Source organism: Punctularia strigosozonata (assembly GCF_000264995.1).
Source record: "Punctularia strigosozonata HHB-11173 SS5 unplaced genomic scaffold PUNSTscaffold_6, whole genome shotgun sequence".
Taxonomy (NCBI): Eukaryota; Fungi; Basidiomycota; class Agaricomycetes; order Corticiales; family Punctulariaceae; genus Punctularia; species Punctularia strigosozonata.
Window position 1 is genome coordinate 1,527,476 of NW_006767438.1, and position 15,621 is coordinate 1,543,096.

Sequence of the window (15,621 nt, forward strand, 5' to 3'; positions counted from 1 at the left end):
AATATTTCCAGCCAACGACCGAGCTCCGCGACGAGAATATGACGCAACTTCATTATGGGATTGACATCGAAGGACGAGGCGCACTCGTCTGCGCGCATTTACGGCCCAACGACCTCGGGTGACACCAATGATGTGTATCAATATTGGATACTGGGGCTTCCAAGTCTGAACGCAATGTTGGTCTGGCGAGAGTGGCTCCTCGGGTGTGTTTCCTCACTAAATTGGCTCTTGAAACCGATTGGGCCCGGGGAAGTCCGTATCACTCGTGGTCTCCGGCGTTGTTTACGAATTTGCAAAGGACATTAGATTGAACATCAGCGTTCGGAGAGAGCAACGTTCAGGGATGTTTCCGAATTCTGAGGTCGTCGCCGTCGGCCAGAACAACGCGCATACAGTAACAGCACCCTTGGCGGACACCTGGCCACTCCTGCCTTCGTGTTCGAAGCCTCTGCTGGAACCTCGATGCTACCACAAGTACTTAAGAGGAATCTAGGATATGCTTGCATCTATGCTTTATTTTTTTGAATTTCTCCAGCGAATTCAGTGTTGTTCTTTGAGGTCGTGTGGCAGAATGTCGCTCTCGGTCATCACACTCTGGATTCATGCGCCCGTCAACACCGAGTACTGCAAGCCCAGCGGCCATAATCTCAGCTTCTATGTGCACAGATTTACATAAGTACTCCGCATATTGACTGACGTATCGCCTGCAGCAGACAACCGCCGTACGCATGCACCCCCACCCCCCTTGGTTGTGTGAAACGAGCTGTGGGCTGCGATTAACTTGCGGTCCAATCACGGGCTTCTCGGACCATAGATATCGAATATGCTATGCGCCTGCTATGTTTATCGCACATCTTCACTAAACCAGTCGGCGTGCGAAGGAGGGGGTCAGGTAGTGAACGAAGCTATATCCATTGAGGTAGGTGCCCGATTCCTTCGTTATAAATGCACCACGAGTTGATTGCATCCTTCGAAGTCCGCCAGCCAACTGAACATATCGCGAGCCTGATATAACATCACATTTATAAAAAGCTTGGATGTGGGAGGAGAACTCCTATTTCCGACCGTCCGCTCGCCCTTCTCGCATCGCTTCATCCGTACGACACTCCGAGAATACAGGCCTTTTATGCGCGCCCTCGGCCTTCCAGCATCTGTACGTCAAGGCTGTTGAGCACAGCTAATGATACTACAGGCCTCATCATCAACCGCCTGCACTGCCCGCAAACCCTGTACGATCCGATATAGACGATCTGTCTTGCTTATCATGCGACCCCGCCGAGGTTTTGACTGCCTCTCTTGTTCCTGCTCACCTCTTGAAAAAGCTGTCTTGATGGACTGCTTGACGGATCTGACGCCGAATCCCGAGCTGAGCGGCGTTGGCGTGAGGCTATCCCTGTATTTGCAAGGCTTCTTCATGATGTTGAGTGCGACCAAACTCGACTTGGATATGTAACCATCGCTCTGACCTGTCACACTAGTGACGTGCTCCCAAGAGCTTGGGTCGCTACGCATCAGATCAGATACCCCCAAGGCGCTCATCGTGACGAACATTTCGATATGCATCTCATCGCTCTTTTTAAGGCTTGGGACCCTCACTCTTATCGAGTACGTCTCATTCTAGAAACTTTATCTGGACGTTATCAGAACTTAACGGGTTCTTTTCCAGCGCGTTATCGGCCGCGTTTCTGTTGACGGGATAGTCGATGTGTATCTTTGTGTGTCTGCCAAGATGTACCTCGGACGAAACGGAAGCTATTTCGCATCGAGGGAGCATATTCATGGAATCTTTGGCGATATTCCATCACGCCTTCGTGTTCTCCGTGATCATTGCGATACCAGTTCACATACCCCATCTCGGCCCGTACTCAGCCTCCTTTGAGGAGATCGCCTTAGAGGCGCCTTTCCTCTCTCCGGTGCTGCACGGCGGTTGGCAGTTCGGCGTTGATGCGGCGGTTATCATTATGCTCGCCGCCATCGGTGACGCGATCTCTCGCATCGCTCTGATGTGGTATCCTCACCACCTTCAACAATCATGGGCCCGTGGCAAAGCCTGCCTTCTCCTACGAATGATGATTGACATCCTTGTCGAATTCGGCGCTTTCGGTTGTTGTGAGAGCTTCCTACAAACCATCGGCTCGTCATCCTACTCTCAACAGCCCGATCACGCCTGGACTTTCGGACAGGTAACAAGAACTCGTCTTCGATTTTCTCTCTGCTGCTCGTCGTCGTTCCTCTGCCAACGATGGTCACCTCCGAATGTCCGTGAAGCGCACGACGATTGCAGGTTGCACCGAGTCCTGACACGAGAATTTTTAGGTGTGCGGGAGTGGCATCGAGCACGGCAGGCACATATATGGATGCGGCAGAGATTTCCACAGGCCGTTCTGACGAGACAAGGGGCTGATAGTCGTAGGAAGGGTCAGGCAGGACGGTATATCCAATGACTGCAATTTCTGTTGCAGATATACGCGGAAACGTTCACTGCAGTGTATTCCAATTGCGCACAGACTATGATACCAAGAAGCATATTGTCAAATATACACGCTAGGCTCAATATTCAACGTTCTGGGACGATCGCTCTCCTGTCAACATTCTTTCACTGGCAAAGATCCGAGAGTGCAACCTGCGCTTCGGGTAAACCGCGCAGTTAGTTCACCTGCATGATCTTGTACACGTCGTCGTTCTCTGCGGCAGACGACGAAGGTTGTGGGTCGTCCTGTTCAAATTGTCCTCCGCTTGAGCATCCGTCGACAATTAAGAGAGGATCTGTGCTCACTTTGACCTCGTCGCGAGTTATACGAAACGGCGGCAATGGGTAAGCACTGCCGCGTCGCCCGAAGGAGCTGGTGTCGATGGTCGAGCTTAGATTGTTGAGAGCATGTGGGCTTCCTCCATTCCTCAACCTCAGCTTCTCCCTCGTGTTCATCCTATGTCACGATTCTCGTCAGTGTATACCGGCCATGTCCTTCGGGCATAATGCATGACCCACATAGCAAGGAAGCTGTTCAGGTACAGTTTTGTATAGCATACCTCTACCGCAAAGTAGATGAAGTTCGTTGGCATGGTCGCAAACTAGAATTTGGTACAGGATGGGTTTGCGATGTTATTTTCTTATGAACGATTGTACCAACCAGAATAAGCGTTACTACCGCTCCAACACTGGAGAAGCCTACGTTGAAGTAAGTATTCGAATGGTTCGCGTACGTACATACCTCGTCAATGCACCAGTACCCAGCACCCAGAATATCAGGGTTTCAAGAACGGAACGAGATCTGTAGGCTCTGATAAAATTCTGGTGCAATATTGAAGGAAAATAGAGCTTACGAGGCGAACTCAGACCTGGCCCTGTGCAGATAATGGCATGTGCATGCAGCAATTGCGGTATCAACGATTGCCGCTGTTATCAGTGGAAAGTAGATGATGGCCTACCGTATACATCATATTATGAGTCCATAGTCTCTTTCTTACAGTCATTGCGAACTTACTTACACGCATGTCGATGTCTTGTATAACGGTTGTCTCCATTGCGCTTGATAAGTTGTAATCTACATCAGTGCCGCGAGGTGGCATACGGAGATAAGATGCCGTACCATTTTATAGCGTTTACTGCATAGATTGGGATTGGTTCAGAACGGAGAACTGCAAGATCCAGGGGATTTTACGTACGGAGTGCTGAAGCTTTGGGCATATTCTAAGTCAGGAAGTGCCTATTCCATGACGTAGCAACTCTTACCCCAGCCCGCCAGTACGCCAATAGTCTGAGCTCCTGGTTAGTGATGTTTCGGAATGCAAATACTCTAGACAGACCACAAGGCACGGGAGAAGCTTCTCTCCCCCTGAGACTGTTGAAAGATCATGAGTCTGTATATATCACGAACATAAGAAAATATTACTTTTCCAAAGCCTGATGCAGTACATCTGAGTGTCAAGCCAGTGAGCTATGAGCGTCGTCGTTATGAAGCTTTTCTATACTAACTGTCTGAGTCATAGGGATAAGAACATCACTCAGAAAGAGTGCAGCCTATTGGCCCGTGCATGAGTTGCACAGTCTCAGCCGTATAGCTCGTTCTCACCAAGATGCTCCTACATGCTCACAGTCACAATTTGACTCATTATGATGAGAATATATAGCCAACTGACCAGATAGGCAACAGAAGTGCAACAAAGCTTCCGTTGGTGGAGAACATGTAATGGTACAAAGCGTGAATGTTGAACGCGAAGGCGAGAACATCAAACAATCCCATAATGGCAATCTACCAAGCCCGGTATTAATTGAGTGACACATATCTTGCGAGCACTCTACATACCATGACCTTTGTAAGGCGAGATTCTTGAGGGAATCTGTCGTAAAACAGATACCTTGTGGAGAAAATTTAGAGCCTCTTGAAACATCGAAAACAGGAGATTCACATTTGCAGGCACGTAACTCCAAGGAGTACACCGGAGATTGAAACCCCGACAAACAAGACGCCGTACGTGTTATCCAGAGTGATCATGGCAAGAATATCTAGCATTCACCGGCGATGCTCTAAGTCCCATTGGGCATATATACGCAGTGGAGGAGATGCTGTCCTGTTGGCAGTCCGTGTCACGCGCCAGCGTCTGATGGGCTCACGCAGTCCATTGCCACGCGTACGCTTCGGAAGCTCAAATACACTGCAAGGGGAGTAGAATGTTAAGCCGGTACGCCACCAAGACGTCGAACTAGGCTCCAAGTACAAGTATTCACCGAGGAGAATCTGATCCTGTGATCGCCGTCATTGGAATTCTCGAAGGTGTGCAGGAATTCTGCCTGATCACTGACTACCTATGGAAGCGCTCGCGGGTAAACTGTTATCGCTGCGAATTGTACTCTCTCATGTTATATGGAAGCGTCTGAACCGGGGCAAATGTGTGGCCAAGGACAGCATCGGCGGAATCGGCACCCGAAATCAACGTCAGTGTGCCTCCGCGCAAACGACCAAGCCCCAATCATATTAGGGCAGGTCCACAGTAATCCTCCTGGGAGTATTCGCGTCCAGCGCGGCACGGTCGAACGCGTTTCTGCCACTATATATACCATGGTACATGCGACTCAGTGTCCCACGGTCTAACGCGGACATTCATTTCGATAAGTCCATGCTGAAGTTAGTCCAAGGAGAAGGAACACATGACCTTCATGTGCCATCTACATAAACACTGTTGAGATCACCAACCTGACCATGATTCCGGAGGTCAAGTAGGTTAAAGTGGAGGCAGATCGTAGGCGCTCTCTTTCGGAGCGCCCTCACAATTAAATTCGAAATCGACCACGTCTCTGTTCCTCATGCGCAGCTTCTCCCGAGTGTTCATCCTGTAATCACATTATAGAAATATGTTAAAAGTTCGAGAGCGCGGCGTACATTGCAAGGTAACTGTTCAGGTATATTTTGACAGCACACACGTCCAAGGCGAGGTAGACGAAGGTGTCCGGTTCGACAAGGAACTGTAACCCAGGAAAAAATAAGCACCTTTCGACTCCGACGCTCGGCACTCACTACCACGAGGATGAGGATGGCGCATATGCTATTGAAACGAAGAGTCGATGTACATCAGCTGAAATCTGTAAAGTTGAGCGTTTACGGCCCACGTTGTCAAAGCGCCGGTTCCAAGGACCCACACGATGAGAGTCTCGACGATCGAACGTAGGCTGTTGAAGCAAGTCAGGATAGATTCCTGGTATCCGGTTTCACTCACGGGACGGACTTGGACCGTGTACGATGCAGATAGTAGCACGTCGAAATAGCAATCGTGGTGTCCACCAGTATAGCGGCCGAGAATGGCCAATATATGAGAACCACCTACGCACGCTAAGTGCAGGGAGCTGTAGCTGGACGCAATGTTTCGCTCACCTTTTCATTGAGCACCTCTAGGAACGATTGCAACTCGATTCTGTGTAGGGACATGCGGGTCAGCAGCGACAAGCATATGATACCAGTTGCAATGAAACATACATTCGGACATCCATCACTGTGGTATTGGTATATAACAGTCAGAGAAAGAAAGCATGGCTTAAGAATTGGCCGCGTACTCACTAATCGCACTCTCTGTACGGCGTAGTTTAGATCCGTCAGCAACTATCAATCAATACAGTAACTTGCCCCATCCCATAAGAAGTGCGATCGTCTGTGCAGAACACTGTCAGCATGAGAAGGGTGCGTATGCGCATTGGCGCTCGTACCACAATCATGGGAACTAGCCAGTCGCCGCCGGACACTGACATGCGCGCAGCTTGTGAGAAATGGGTAGTGAGGGGTGGTCGTGCACATACGCTTCCATAAACGAAAGCAATACATCTGATGAGTTCCGGTATGATGAGTGAGCAGCACTTGAAGGAAACTCGAAGTACACGAACCGTCTGTACAATCGGGACGAGTGTATGTCCCAACACAAATGAGACCTGTGATGATTCCAGTTAGATGAGCGAGTAATACTGTGGCATCGCTTCGCATTGAGTACCTTGAGGCTCCTGAATCAGCGACTCAGTTACAGCAGTTGTGGTACCTGGCTTTAGTAGGGTGCTGACCAAAATGGTAAAAACAAGGCCTCCAGAGCGCCACCGATGGCGAACGTGTAGTGGTATATAGCATGGACACTGAAGATGAACGTTGCTATATCGAGGGTTACCAGGAGAGAAATCTAGGCAAATGATGAGCACCGAGACTAACGCTGCGCGAGTATCAGGTGACATACGACGAATTTAATGAGTGCGGGTTCGTTTGGAAACCTATCGTGGAATAGATAACTGGTTACGAGGTGAGCGGAAAAACAGTCTAGAGAGTGATGGTACAATCACCCTTGGAGACAAGATATGCCGAGGAGAACACCGGATACCGCAATTCCGACAAACAGGACGCCGTATGTGTCGTCCAGCGACAAAGGGAAAGACATGGGCTCAGAGTGCGGCGGTGAGCGCCGGTTCATCGTAGACCATCTTCTTATATACTATTCACCTTTTGCCAATCGATTTTCAACGACCTGGCCCGACGAAGGTACCAAATGGCTGTCAATGCGTCGCGAACGATCGATCTGTCAGATATTAGCTTACGGCAGCGATTACGATACGCTAGCCTTCGACGATATCATCCGTTCTCGGCGTTAGCTTGAGCGTTACTACCGCCATAACGTGGTCAGGTAGCAAAGCAACCTCTAAGAAGATCAGCTGATGGAGAATCCTCATTTGACGATAATGAAGAACCTACGGGCCGCCACGTACGCATGGCTATCCATCGGAGGCGGGGCAAGCGTAGCTCGATTTCCGACGAGCCCGGTAGGTATGGTGCATCGGAGAAGACGCTGCATTGACATAGGAAATTGATTATGTTCTGAGGTTTGGCGGTACTTGCGTTGATCCGTGCACCCTGGTGTAAGACGTGGTCGGACTGGGTTCGGATCAAGCCCTCTTCTGACCGTGGGGCTTGCTTTGTATTAGTGGGAATGTTGCCACGCGCGTCGCATCCTTTCGTCAGGGGTACTATGGATGTACCATCAATGCAATTTCGATTGCATTGATGGTTCAAAATCGTCATTTCATTGCTAATCCACCCAGAAACTAGATCATATGGTATCCAAAACCATGTAGCAGCTGTATGTCAAGCCTCAAATATTTTGGTACGCGGGATGCCTTGCCAGAGCGATGCCGGTAGGACGTGTCGATGACTCTGCAGATTGCACAATGGGTCCCCCAAGGCCGAGAAGCCGAGGCCGCGACCTTCTGGCGGGGAGCTCCTGCAATCTGACCCTGCTTTGTCAGCATTTAAAGCGGAGCTTTAATTGCATTCATGGCACCTCCGCCAGTAATCCTTGCATAGCAAGCACAAAGTTGCAGATATCACGTATCGGGATAGACAGACGTACCTTCTGTATAGTATAGGGTATAGTTGAATATATCCAGATTTTTATCAGTTCCGATCCCTTGAGCCGAGCCGTGTCTTCATGCTAGAGCATGCTTGGATGGTTCCCCAAACGACGTTGCGCATTTTCTGTAGGCCCATCCCCTAATGCTTCGCTCTGTTCCTTTGGCACATATCATTAGATAGTACTGTATATGCACTCAATTTAATATGTAGGGATTAGGATGAGAGGGAGCCCCGCAGTGACGAGATTTCAGACCGATTGCATTGATGGTACACTATTGCATTTATGGTACATCCATAGTACGCGGAGCAAGGGCTTGCTCCGAACCTACCTCCGCCCGTGTTGCATGCGTCACATCGACGTCCCCTTTTTATTGATTACCTTCCAGTCCAGTCCGATCTTCTCTATTCCCCTGAAAACACTACGCAATCGCGCCCGCTTTGACGGCATTCGGTGCGTTTTCCCCTCTTTTTTCTTGTGTTTGATCAGCGCAACTGATGGTGTTATGATCAGGATCTTCCCTTGGCCTCGAAGAGATCCAAAGCGTGCCCAGCACAGGCGACGGAGCGCAGTACGACCTGTTCGTGGCACACGTACCGACGGTAATGGGTGACGTCGCAGGCACCCTCCGCGCCGCCGATGCGCTACAGTTTGGCACACGGAACGCTTTGTGCGTTACCTACTCGCCACATCGCACAACTTCAACGCTGACGGGACTGGTTCTAGAATTTCCCACATCTCAGGCATATCGTCTGTGCTTCTGTTAACAGGATCGTCGATGTCTATCTTCGTGAGCCTGCCAATATGTACCTCGGACGAAACGGAGGCCATGTCTCATCGAGGGAGCATATTCATGAAATCTCTGGCGATCTTCTATCACGCCTTCGTGTTCTCCGTGATTATCGAGATACTGGTCCGCATACCCCACCTTGGCCCGTACTCAGCCTGCTTTGAGGAGATCGTCTTGGAGGTACCTATCCTCTCTGCGGTGCTGCACGGCGGTTGGCAATTTGGCATTGCTGCGGCGGTTTTCATTATGATCGCCGCCATCAGTGACTCGATCTCTCGCATCGTTCTGATGCGGTATCCTCACCATCTTCTGCGATCATGGGCCCGCGGCAAAGCCTGCTTTCTCCTACGAATAATGACTGGCATCATCGTTGAACTCAGTGCTTTCGGGTGCTGCGAGAGTCTCCTCCAAACCATCAGCTCCTCGTCATACTCGCAACAGCCCGATAACGCCTGGAGCTTCGGACAGGTAGCGAGAACGCCATGCATGGCCCAAGCCGATCGGTACTGACTCTCGTCTTAGATTCTCTCTCTGCTGTTCCTCTGCAAACGATGATAACCTCCGAATTTCCGCCAAGCGCACGACGATTGCAGGTGACACCGAGACCTCGTCTCACGAGAATTCTTCGCCTCCTGTCGTCACTCACGCCATCTCAGTGTCTCGACGGCTAGGCGATGATTGCCAGTGAGGATCTTCGTGAGCGCTACGCGATGGGCAGCGATAGTGACTTTGAGGTATTCTCTCTTGCGACGTATATCATTGACCCTGCTACCTTCGCTTTACTCTGCTTTTGTGCAGTCGACGACCATTTTCAATTCACTGACCCTTCAAAGGCAGTAACGGCAACGCTCTCGCGTTCACGCGCACAAAAATTCTCTGTCGTCTCGAAATTGGGCAGGGACGTGCAGTATCCGTGCACGTCACCGCCCTTTGTCACTGTATCCACGCCGAAGCTCACGGCGTCGGAGCGGTGCAACACGCCTTGCACAGTGTTTGCACAAAAATATCTTTAGCGTCGTCACCCCTGCGTGCACATCAGGAACACAATCGATGCATTGTCAATGGCAGATCCTAGCGCATCTCAATGACGTTTCCAGGGCGTATCACTGACTTTATCACGACGCATGTAGCTACAAAAACGGATATCAAGTACTCGTATTGGGTACGCCGGTGTATTTCGTCTCGTCAAGTATCAAGACTGATTTTCCAAGGTTCTTTCCCGTCAGTTGATCCACGATGGCTTCTCCCGCGCTTTCAAGGCCATGATAGATATGCTCCTTATACTGCAGCTTTCCGGATGCTAGTTGTTGTGGAACAGTTCCGTAGAATTCTTCCGAGTACTTTTGGTCCCAGTCGACGACAATATAACCTTCCATCCTAGAATGCCAAATTATTTGCGCAGAGAAAACACGCATTACTCCACTTACCGGATTCGTTTGCGGTTGAGAAGCCATAGGTTCTAACCATGTGTTAGCTGACATATTAGGGACGAATGAAATAAGGTCTGACCTTGATCCCATACGACTCTTCTGTGCTTGTGTTGTACTGGCTTATCATTCCGCAGATAATGAATCGAGCGCGCTGCGCTGCGTTATCAATGGCAATTTCCAGTGTTCGTCCACCGACTCCATCGAAATAGATGTCAATTGGACCTTCTTTCTCGAGTTCGGTTTGAAGATCGGTTGTGCGCCAGTTGAAGACGTGATCAGCTCCGAGGGATTTCACGAAAGCTACCTTCTCGTCGCTTCCGCACGACGCAATCACCTTCAGCGATTTCAATTTTGCCATCTGAACCAGCATGCTAAGCATGCGATTTAGCAGACCTCGAAGACAAATTGGTGAACACTCACTGTCCCACGGCACCAGCGGCGGCCGGTATGTATATGACTTCGCCCTGCGGTCAATATTGTTTCAGGACAGTTGTTCAATATGCGTGAAAGAACGGGCCACGTGCCGCCTTCGGATCAGATATGTCCTTCAAGGCATAGAATGCAGTCTGTCCCGACATGCCCACGGCACCAGTAAAGTAGCTCCACGGGAGGTTGTAAGGATTTTGCAAGATCTTGAGAGAAAGGGCGGGCATGCCATGGGACTGCGAGTCACCGCTAGGGAAGATTGCATAGCGCTGAAAAGCTACATCGACGTTCATCAGAATGACATGTGGGGCGGACAGTGCATTAACTTACGCATGAAACCATATACGTGCATCCCGACCTGGAACTCTGTAGCATCCGATCTCAATACCCTTGCGACGCCAAATCCAGTGATTCTACGGAAATGGATTTTAACAGGCCGGTAATGAGCGAGTAGGTCTGTTGTGACGCATACATCTCCCCGATCCTAAAAGCAGGCATGTCCCCAGGAGTGTCAGGCTCCCTCATGCGGTTGCGCATGTATGGATCAACGCTGAGAGCAATTGCCTCGACGAGTACGCCGCCTTCGAGGCTTGCTGATTCCAGGCATAGGTGCTCGTCAATGCAGCGGAACACATGTTTGGGGTCTGGGAGGCCGCGTGGGATGGCGTTGAACACCAATCGAGGATTGTGCAGCTGGGTCATAGTCTTTCGTATAGAACGAGGGAACGTCCTTCTAAGGTAGACGGTCTGAAAGTTGCCCCAAGATTATATAGTCGGTCGGCCTACCCATGCACGTGGGCGCATGTCTTTTTCGGAGCTCCACATCAAGCTGTCACAGTGCTCCGTGTGATGGAAACCTTACGTTCTGCTTTCCAGTGTTTCTTCATCTTTTCTGATGGTAGGCTGTAGTGCGAGTTCCCGTTTCCTCCGGCGTGGCGCCGTGATGCAGGTAAATGGTCACACAAGGCACTGAAATAGCACCATATAACCCGTAGTAGACGCTGTGAGCTCCATGACTCAGCGAAACATTCATGATTCGGCGAAGCATACGGACTGTCGCCAAAGATCATAAACTGCAACTGTTGGTGAAGGGCTGTAGCTCTTGCATTGACGAGGCCTGCGCGAGCTATGCATTCCCCATGACGATGAACTCATTGGGTAGCTATCATTAATCTGAACTGAGGCCTCGCTGTCACTGTTCAAGAGACTTTTATTTCCCAATAAGCGCGAAACCTGTATATGATGATGTAAATATGTGATCCTCCAATCAAACAACGACATCAAGACACGTATTAGTAGCATACGACATGTCCACTTCCCAAGAGACGGTGGAGAAGTACAGAGTGCGACGAATATACCTCGTTGGGTAAATGGACTCTAATTGACGCTGGCACGTTGCAGATTGAATTCAAGGTCGTGGATTTTACCACCTGACTCAGGCGGAATAGTCTCGTCGGTCTCGTCGTCCATGGCCAATGTAGCTGTTCCATTCGCGGATGAGAAAGCACTGCGGCTGAGCTGGTGCGTGTCGCTCCTGTTCCTCTCTGTGGTTTGTGTCCGAGTGCGAAACTCCAGAGTACCGTTGACGGTAGTGCGGATGTTCGTAGATCCCATAATGTCCCTCCGAGCGTTGACTGCAGCAATTATGGCGGTTGGTACAATGCCCTGGGAATGCAGTGAGTACCAACCCCATATAATGTAATAGTAGTGACATAGAGCTCACCGTCAGCTGCGGCATGCACTCGTAGATTACGTATAAGGCATTATCTCCGTTGATTCCATCTGCAACTTCGAAAAATGAGAACTCTAGAATCTTAGCTCCCGCTATAATTGCTCCGGACTCCAGGACGAGAAGTATCACTTGATGGTAGTAGTCACCAGAGCTTGATAACAGACGTTTAGATCGACGATACAACCACCTGTCCATGGTCAACGTTAGTACAGATCTTATCCGAGAATAGTTAGGTCTTGATTACCAGATTCTACCCGCCGTCAGTAGGGTCACCACAATGTTTGTCGTGAGAGAGCCAGCAAACATAGCTGTCCCCCATGATATTGCAGCGCTGGGTCGTGGTTTTTCGAGGAAATATTGCCCAATGGCACCGTACCCGGCAACTGCATCTCGATCATGTCATGTACGCAAACAAGGGAGAGATCTTAGCACACCTGCTGTCCCCAAGAGAAGTATTATTGGAATTCCAACAACGTAGCGATGCTCGGTCCAGACAACAAAGCAGCGCCAGACTACGACACTGTCTCCTATCAGCAACTACAGTGCATGGTGTGAGTAGAAGCACATGTGGATCAGTGGGGACCTTACGTTTGTAATGTAGGCCAAGTCCTTGATCCGGGTGACGGTAGTCCCCATATCATAAAGATAAAGGGAGGATCCCCCAGGTTCACCGATGATTATAAAAGCCACGATCAATCTCCTCAGAGCCAACGAGATATGCACTGTGGCTAGAGCGTAGCTGATTATCCATGTCAGTGAAGCACGTCACAGTGTAGGGTTGGATGAGCTCATACAGCACGATGACCGCTCCCGTGGTGATACGGTTTGGGGATGCAGCTCTCGTCTTCACGCCGCGTACTACTGAAGTAATTGTGTATATGAAAAGAACACTGAAAACACCTTGTCTTACTGATAAGCAAAGTTCGACGCAGAGATTTAACATGAGAGTTACCCCAGAGTGCCGCCGCACACCATCCCCCAACCAGATAAGCCTCATCCACTGGAAAAGCTGCCATGGATACGAGACAATGTATACCGGGAGAAACAGAGGCGAAGTTAGAAGAGAGGATATATAGGTAGTTTTAAGCTTTCGAAGGTGGTGCGGTATGAGACGAAAGTAGCTTTAGAAGTGTTGGACTGCGTTTATGCGCCAGAGATGTAATCATTATACGATGCGGTGCGACAAACTTCTCACCGCATTGGAGTACATGGGACTGATTCGCTGCAAGAGAGTTCGCTGATGCATGACCCGTTGAGGGCGCCTGAGGGTCAGTATGACGCAAAGTCCGGGGCATGACAAAAATGCGCTCCATCTCGATTATTATGAGTGAACAAGTGAGCTTCATAATCGAGCGACGAAGCAGCCGCGAGTAATACGTCGGCTATAAAAGTATTCAATGCTGAAGGTGGGGATACAGATTTAACACGGGTACCTATCAAGGCCCGTTCTGAATGCATCCGATGATGATGAGTATGTCCGGCGGAGCCGGGTGAGACAAACAGTGAGGAAGATCCGGTTGGGGGAAAATAGGCCGCAGTGCCGTTGCGTCCCCGTGGAAAGAAGGTGCATGTGCGTAGAATCCCATAAAGGACGGGCGTCAAAAACACGGGTTTCAAACCTTGAGCTTGTGCTGTGCCACGTCTTATCAGAGCGGCGCCATACACGACGGATAGCCCAACATCAGGAAAACCTCTCCCTGACATTATTTATCAGATATCCCCAAATTCTGCACAAATTCTGTATTTCTTCTTCAATTTGAACAGATTTGAGGATATTTGATTACATGTGCCAGCAGATCTGGGTGGATTTGCCAGCAAATTGACACAGATTTGCAACTAGATTTGATTGACTTGCATCAGATTTGGACTGATTTGGGTTTGCACCTATGGAATGGTGATAGTAGGTGTCCCAAGGACCAAGACACACAGACTGGCACCTCTGAATAATACCAGGTCTTAATGAGTTAGTAGATAATGGTATGTTCATATATTGGTCACCGATATACCATCTCTATTTGAATTATAACTGATTATCATTTGAGAAAATCTTATAGCTGCCCCCCAGAACCAACCAAGGAATGGAGGGCATCTGATCCACTGGGAGAACGGTCTATGGACCAGTCTATGGACTGTCCTTGGACCATTCCCATGGACCAACTGCCACCTGTGCATGTCTTGTCCAGGGCCACGGCATCATATGGCATTGTTGCCATCACCACCTTTAAATCTACGGCAATGCCACATTAGCATGGTCATCCTGCCCCTCACCTCCATTCCTGCCTCCCTCTTGCCTCCTGACCCATACATGGCTACTGCCCGCCCTTGAACAAACAAGGCCACTGCAACAATACTGGTTCATCTCTCTAGTGCCACATGTGGCTATGTATTACATTCTGCCTCCCGCCCACTGCTATACTGTCACCTCACATCATTTGTATGTGGCTTCACTGACAGCTATAATGTATATAAGACACACCTAATGACATGTGTGCTTTGCACTCCATGCAAGATCTAACCTACGTGTTGCACTAGGACACAACAATGCACAAATTACCTTGAATGTTGTTGTCACTGCCATGAATTATCAGTAGGACAGCATCTGAAAAAATCTTGATCTATATAGCTGCCCCTCAGAGCTATAGTCACTATTGTAATGCTATGGGTACTATATAGAATTAGGTTAATTGCTATAGAGTGCTATGAGTGCTATGTAGATGTTGGTCAGTTGCTACATAGTTCTATATAGTAATTAGAGGCAACATAGCTCAGTGCTATAGCTACATAGTGATACATAGCTCATAGGTGCAATCAATATAGCACCCATAAATATGGGATGAATCTGTATAGTAATGATAGCAGGTCTCCCAATGCACAAATACCATGATTGAAACCAGACTTAGGTCTTGAATGATATTATTAGTCACTCTATATACTATTAGACTGATACATACTTATAACTATCTACAAAGTGATTAAGTTTGTGCTCAGGGACAGTGGTCCAAAGCGGACTTAGACGAATCAACGCGGCTGACATCGGTCACGTGATTAAATCGTGACGTGGTTGGTTGACTCGAGTCAGCTCACTCCGCCGCGCATGCACCGGACGCAGCGCTTGCAAGTGCGCCGTCCGCCCACCCTGCAAGTGCGCAGCCCGCCGCGCTCGCAAATGCGCTGAACGCGGCGCTTGCAAGTGCGCCGTCCGTCGTCTTGCGCTTGCAAGTGCGCCGGCCCACCGCGCGGAACGTCCGCCCCCTCCTTCGCCCAACCCCCGAGCGGGAGCCGCCAACGCGGTCTCGCTGGGGGAAGCCTCCTTCTCCCCCCACCCTGGCACCCCCCTCGACCTGCCCCGAGTGCGAGCCGCCAACGCG

The 15,621-nt window shown here is 49.7% G+C and overlaps 4 protein-coding genes across 4 annotated transcripts; 1 reads left to right on the forward strand and 3 right to left on the reverse strand.

Annotated features, from left to right (window-relative positions):
• Positions 1–2,647: 2,647 nt before the first annotated feature.
• On the reverse strand, positions 2,648–3,063 carry PUNSTDRAFT_134360 (uncharacterized protein; the record flags this gene model as incomplete). Its single annotated transcript, XM_007383830.1, has 3 exons — positions 2,648–2,716; positions 2,777–2,927; positions 2,990–3,063. The coding sequence occupies 3 exons, from the start codon at positions 3,061–3,063 to the stop codon at positions 2,648–2,650; spliced, it is 294 nt and encodes a 97-aa protein (XP_007383892.1).
• Positions 3,064–5,356: 2,293 nt separating this feature from the next.
• PUNSTDRAFT_134361 (uncharacterized protein) lies at positions 5,357–6,942 on the reverse strand (the record flags this gene model as incomplete). Its single annotated transcript, XM_007383831.1, has 14 exons — positions 5,357–5,464; positions 5,517–5,544; positions 5,609–5,668; positions 5,716–5,819; positions 5,871–5,910; positions 5,973–5,988; positions 6,050–6,065; positions 6,200–6,234; positions 6,290–6,314; positions 6,374–6,418; positions 6,478–6,487; positions 6,545–6,657; positions 6,712–6,763; positions 6,815–6,942. The coding sequence occupies 14 exons, from the start codon at positions 6,940–6,942 to the stop codon at positions 5,357–5,359; spliced, it is 780 nt and encodes a 259-aa protein (XP_007383893.1).
• A 294-nt stretch (positions 6,943–7,236) lies between these two features.
• PUNSTDRAFT_134362 (uncharacterized protein) lies at positions 7,237–9,220 on the forward strand (the record flags this gene model as incomplete). Its single annotated transcript, XM_007383832.1, has 4 exons — positions 7,237–7,288; positions 8,389–8,545; positions 8,602–9,133; positions 9,188–9,220. The coding sequence occupies 4 exons, from the start codon at positions 7,237–7,239 to the stop codon at positions 9,218–9,220; spliced, it is 774 nt and encodes a 257-aa protein (XP_007383894.1).
• A 590-nt stretch (positions 9,221–9,810) lies between these two features.
• PUNSTDRAFT_134363 (NAD(P)-binding protein) lies at positions 9,811–11,223 on the reverse strand (the record flags this gene model as incomplete). The annotated part of the gene is made up of 7 exons (XM_007383833.1): positions 9,811–10,042; positions 10,093–10,124; positions 10,175–10,466; positions 10,516–10,559; positions 10,680–10,798; positions 10,852–10,934; positions 10,994–11,223. 7 exons carry the CDS (start codon positions 11,221–11,223, stop codon positions 9,811–9,813), a joined length of 1,032 nt encoding a protein of 343 aa, XP_007383895.1.
• Positions 11,224–15,621: the final 4,398 nt, after the last annotated feature.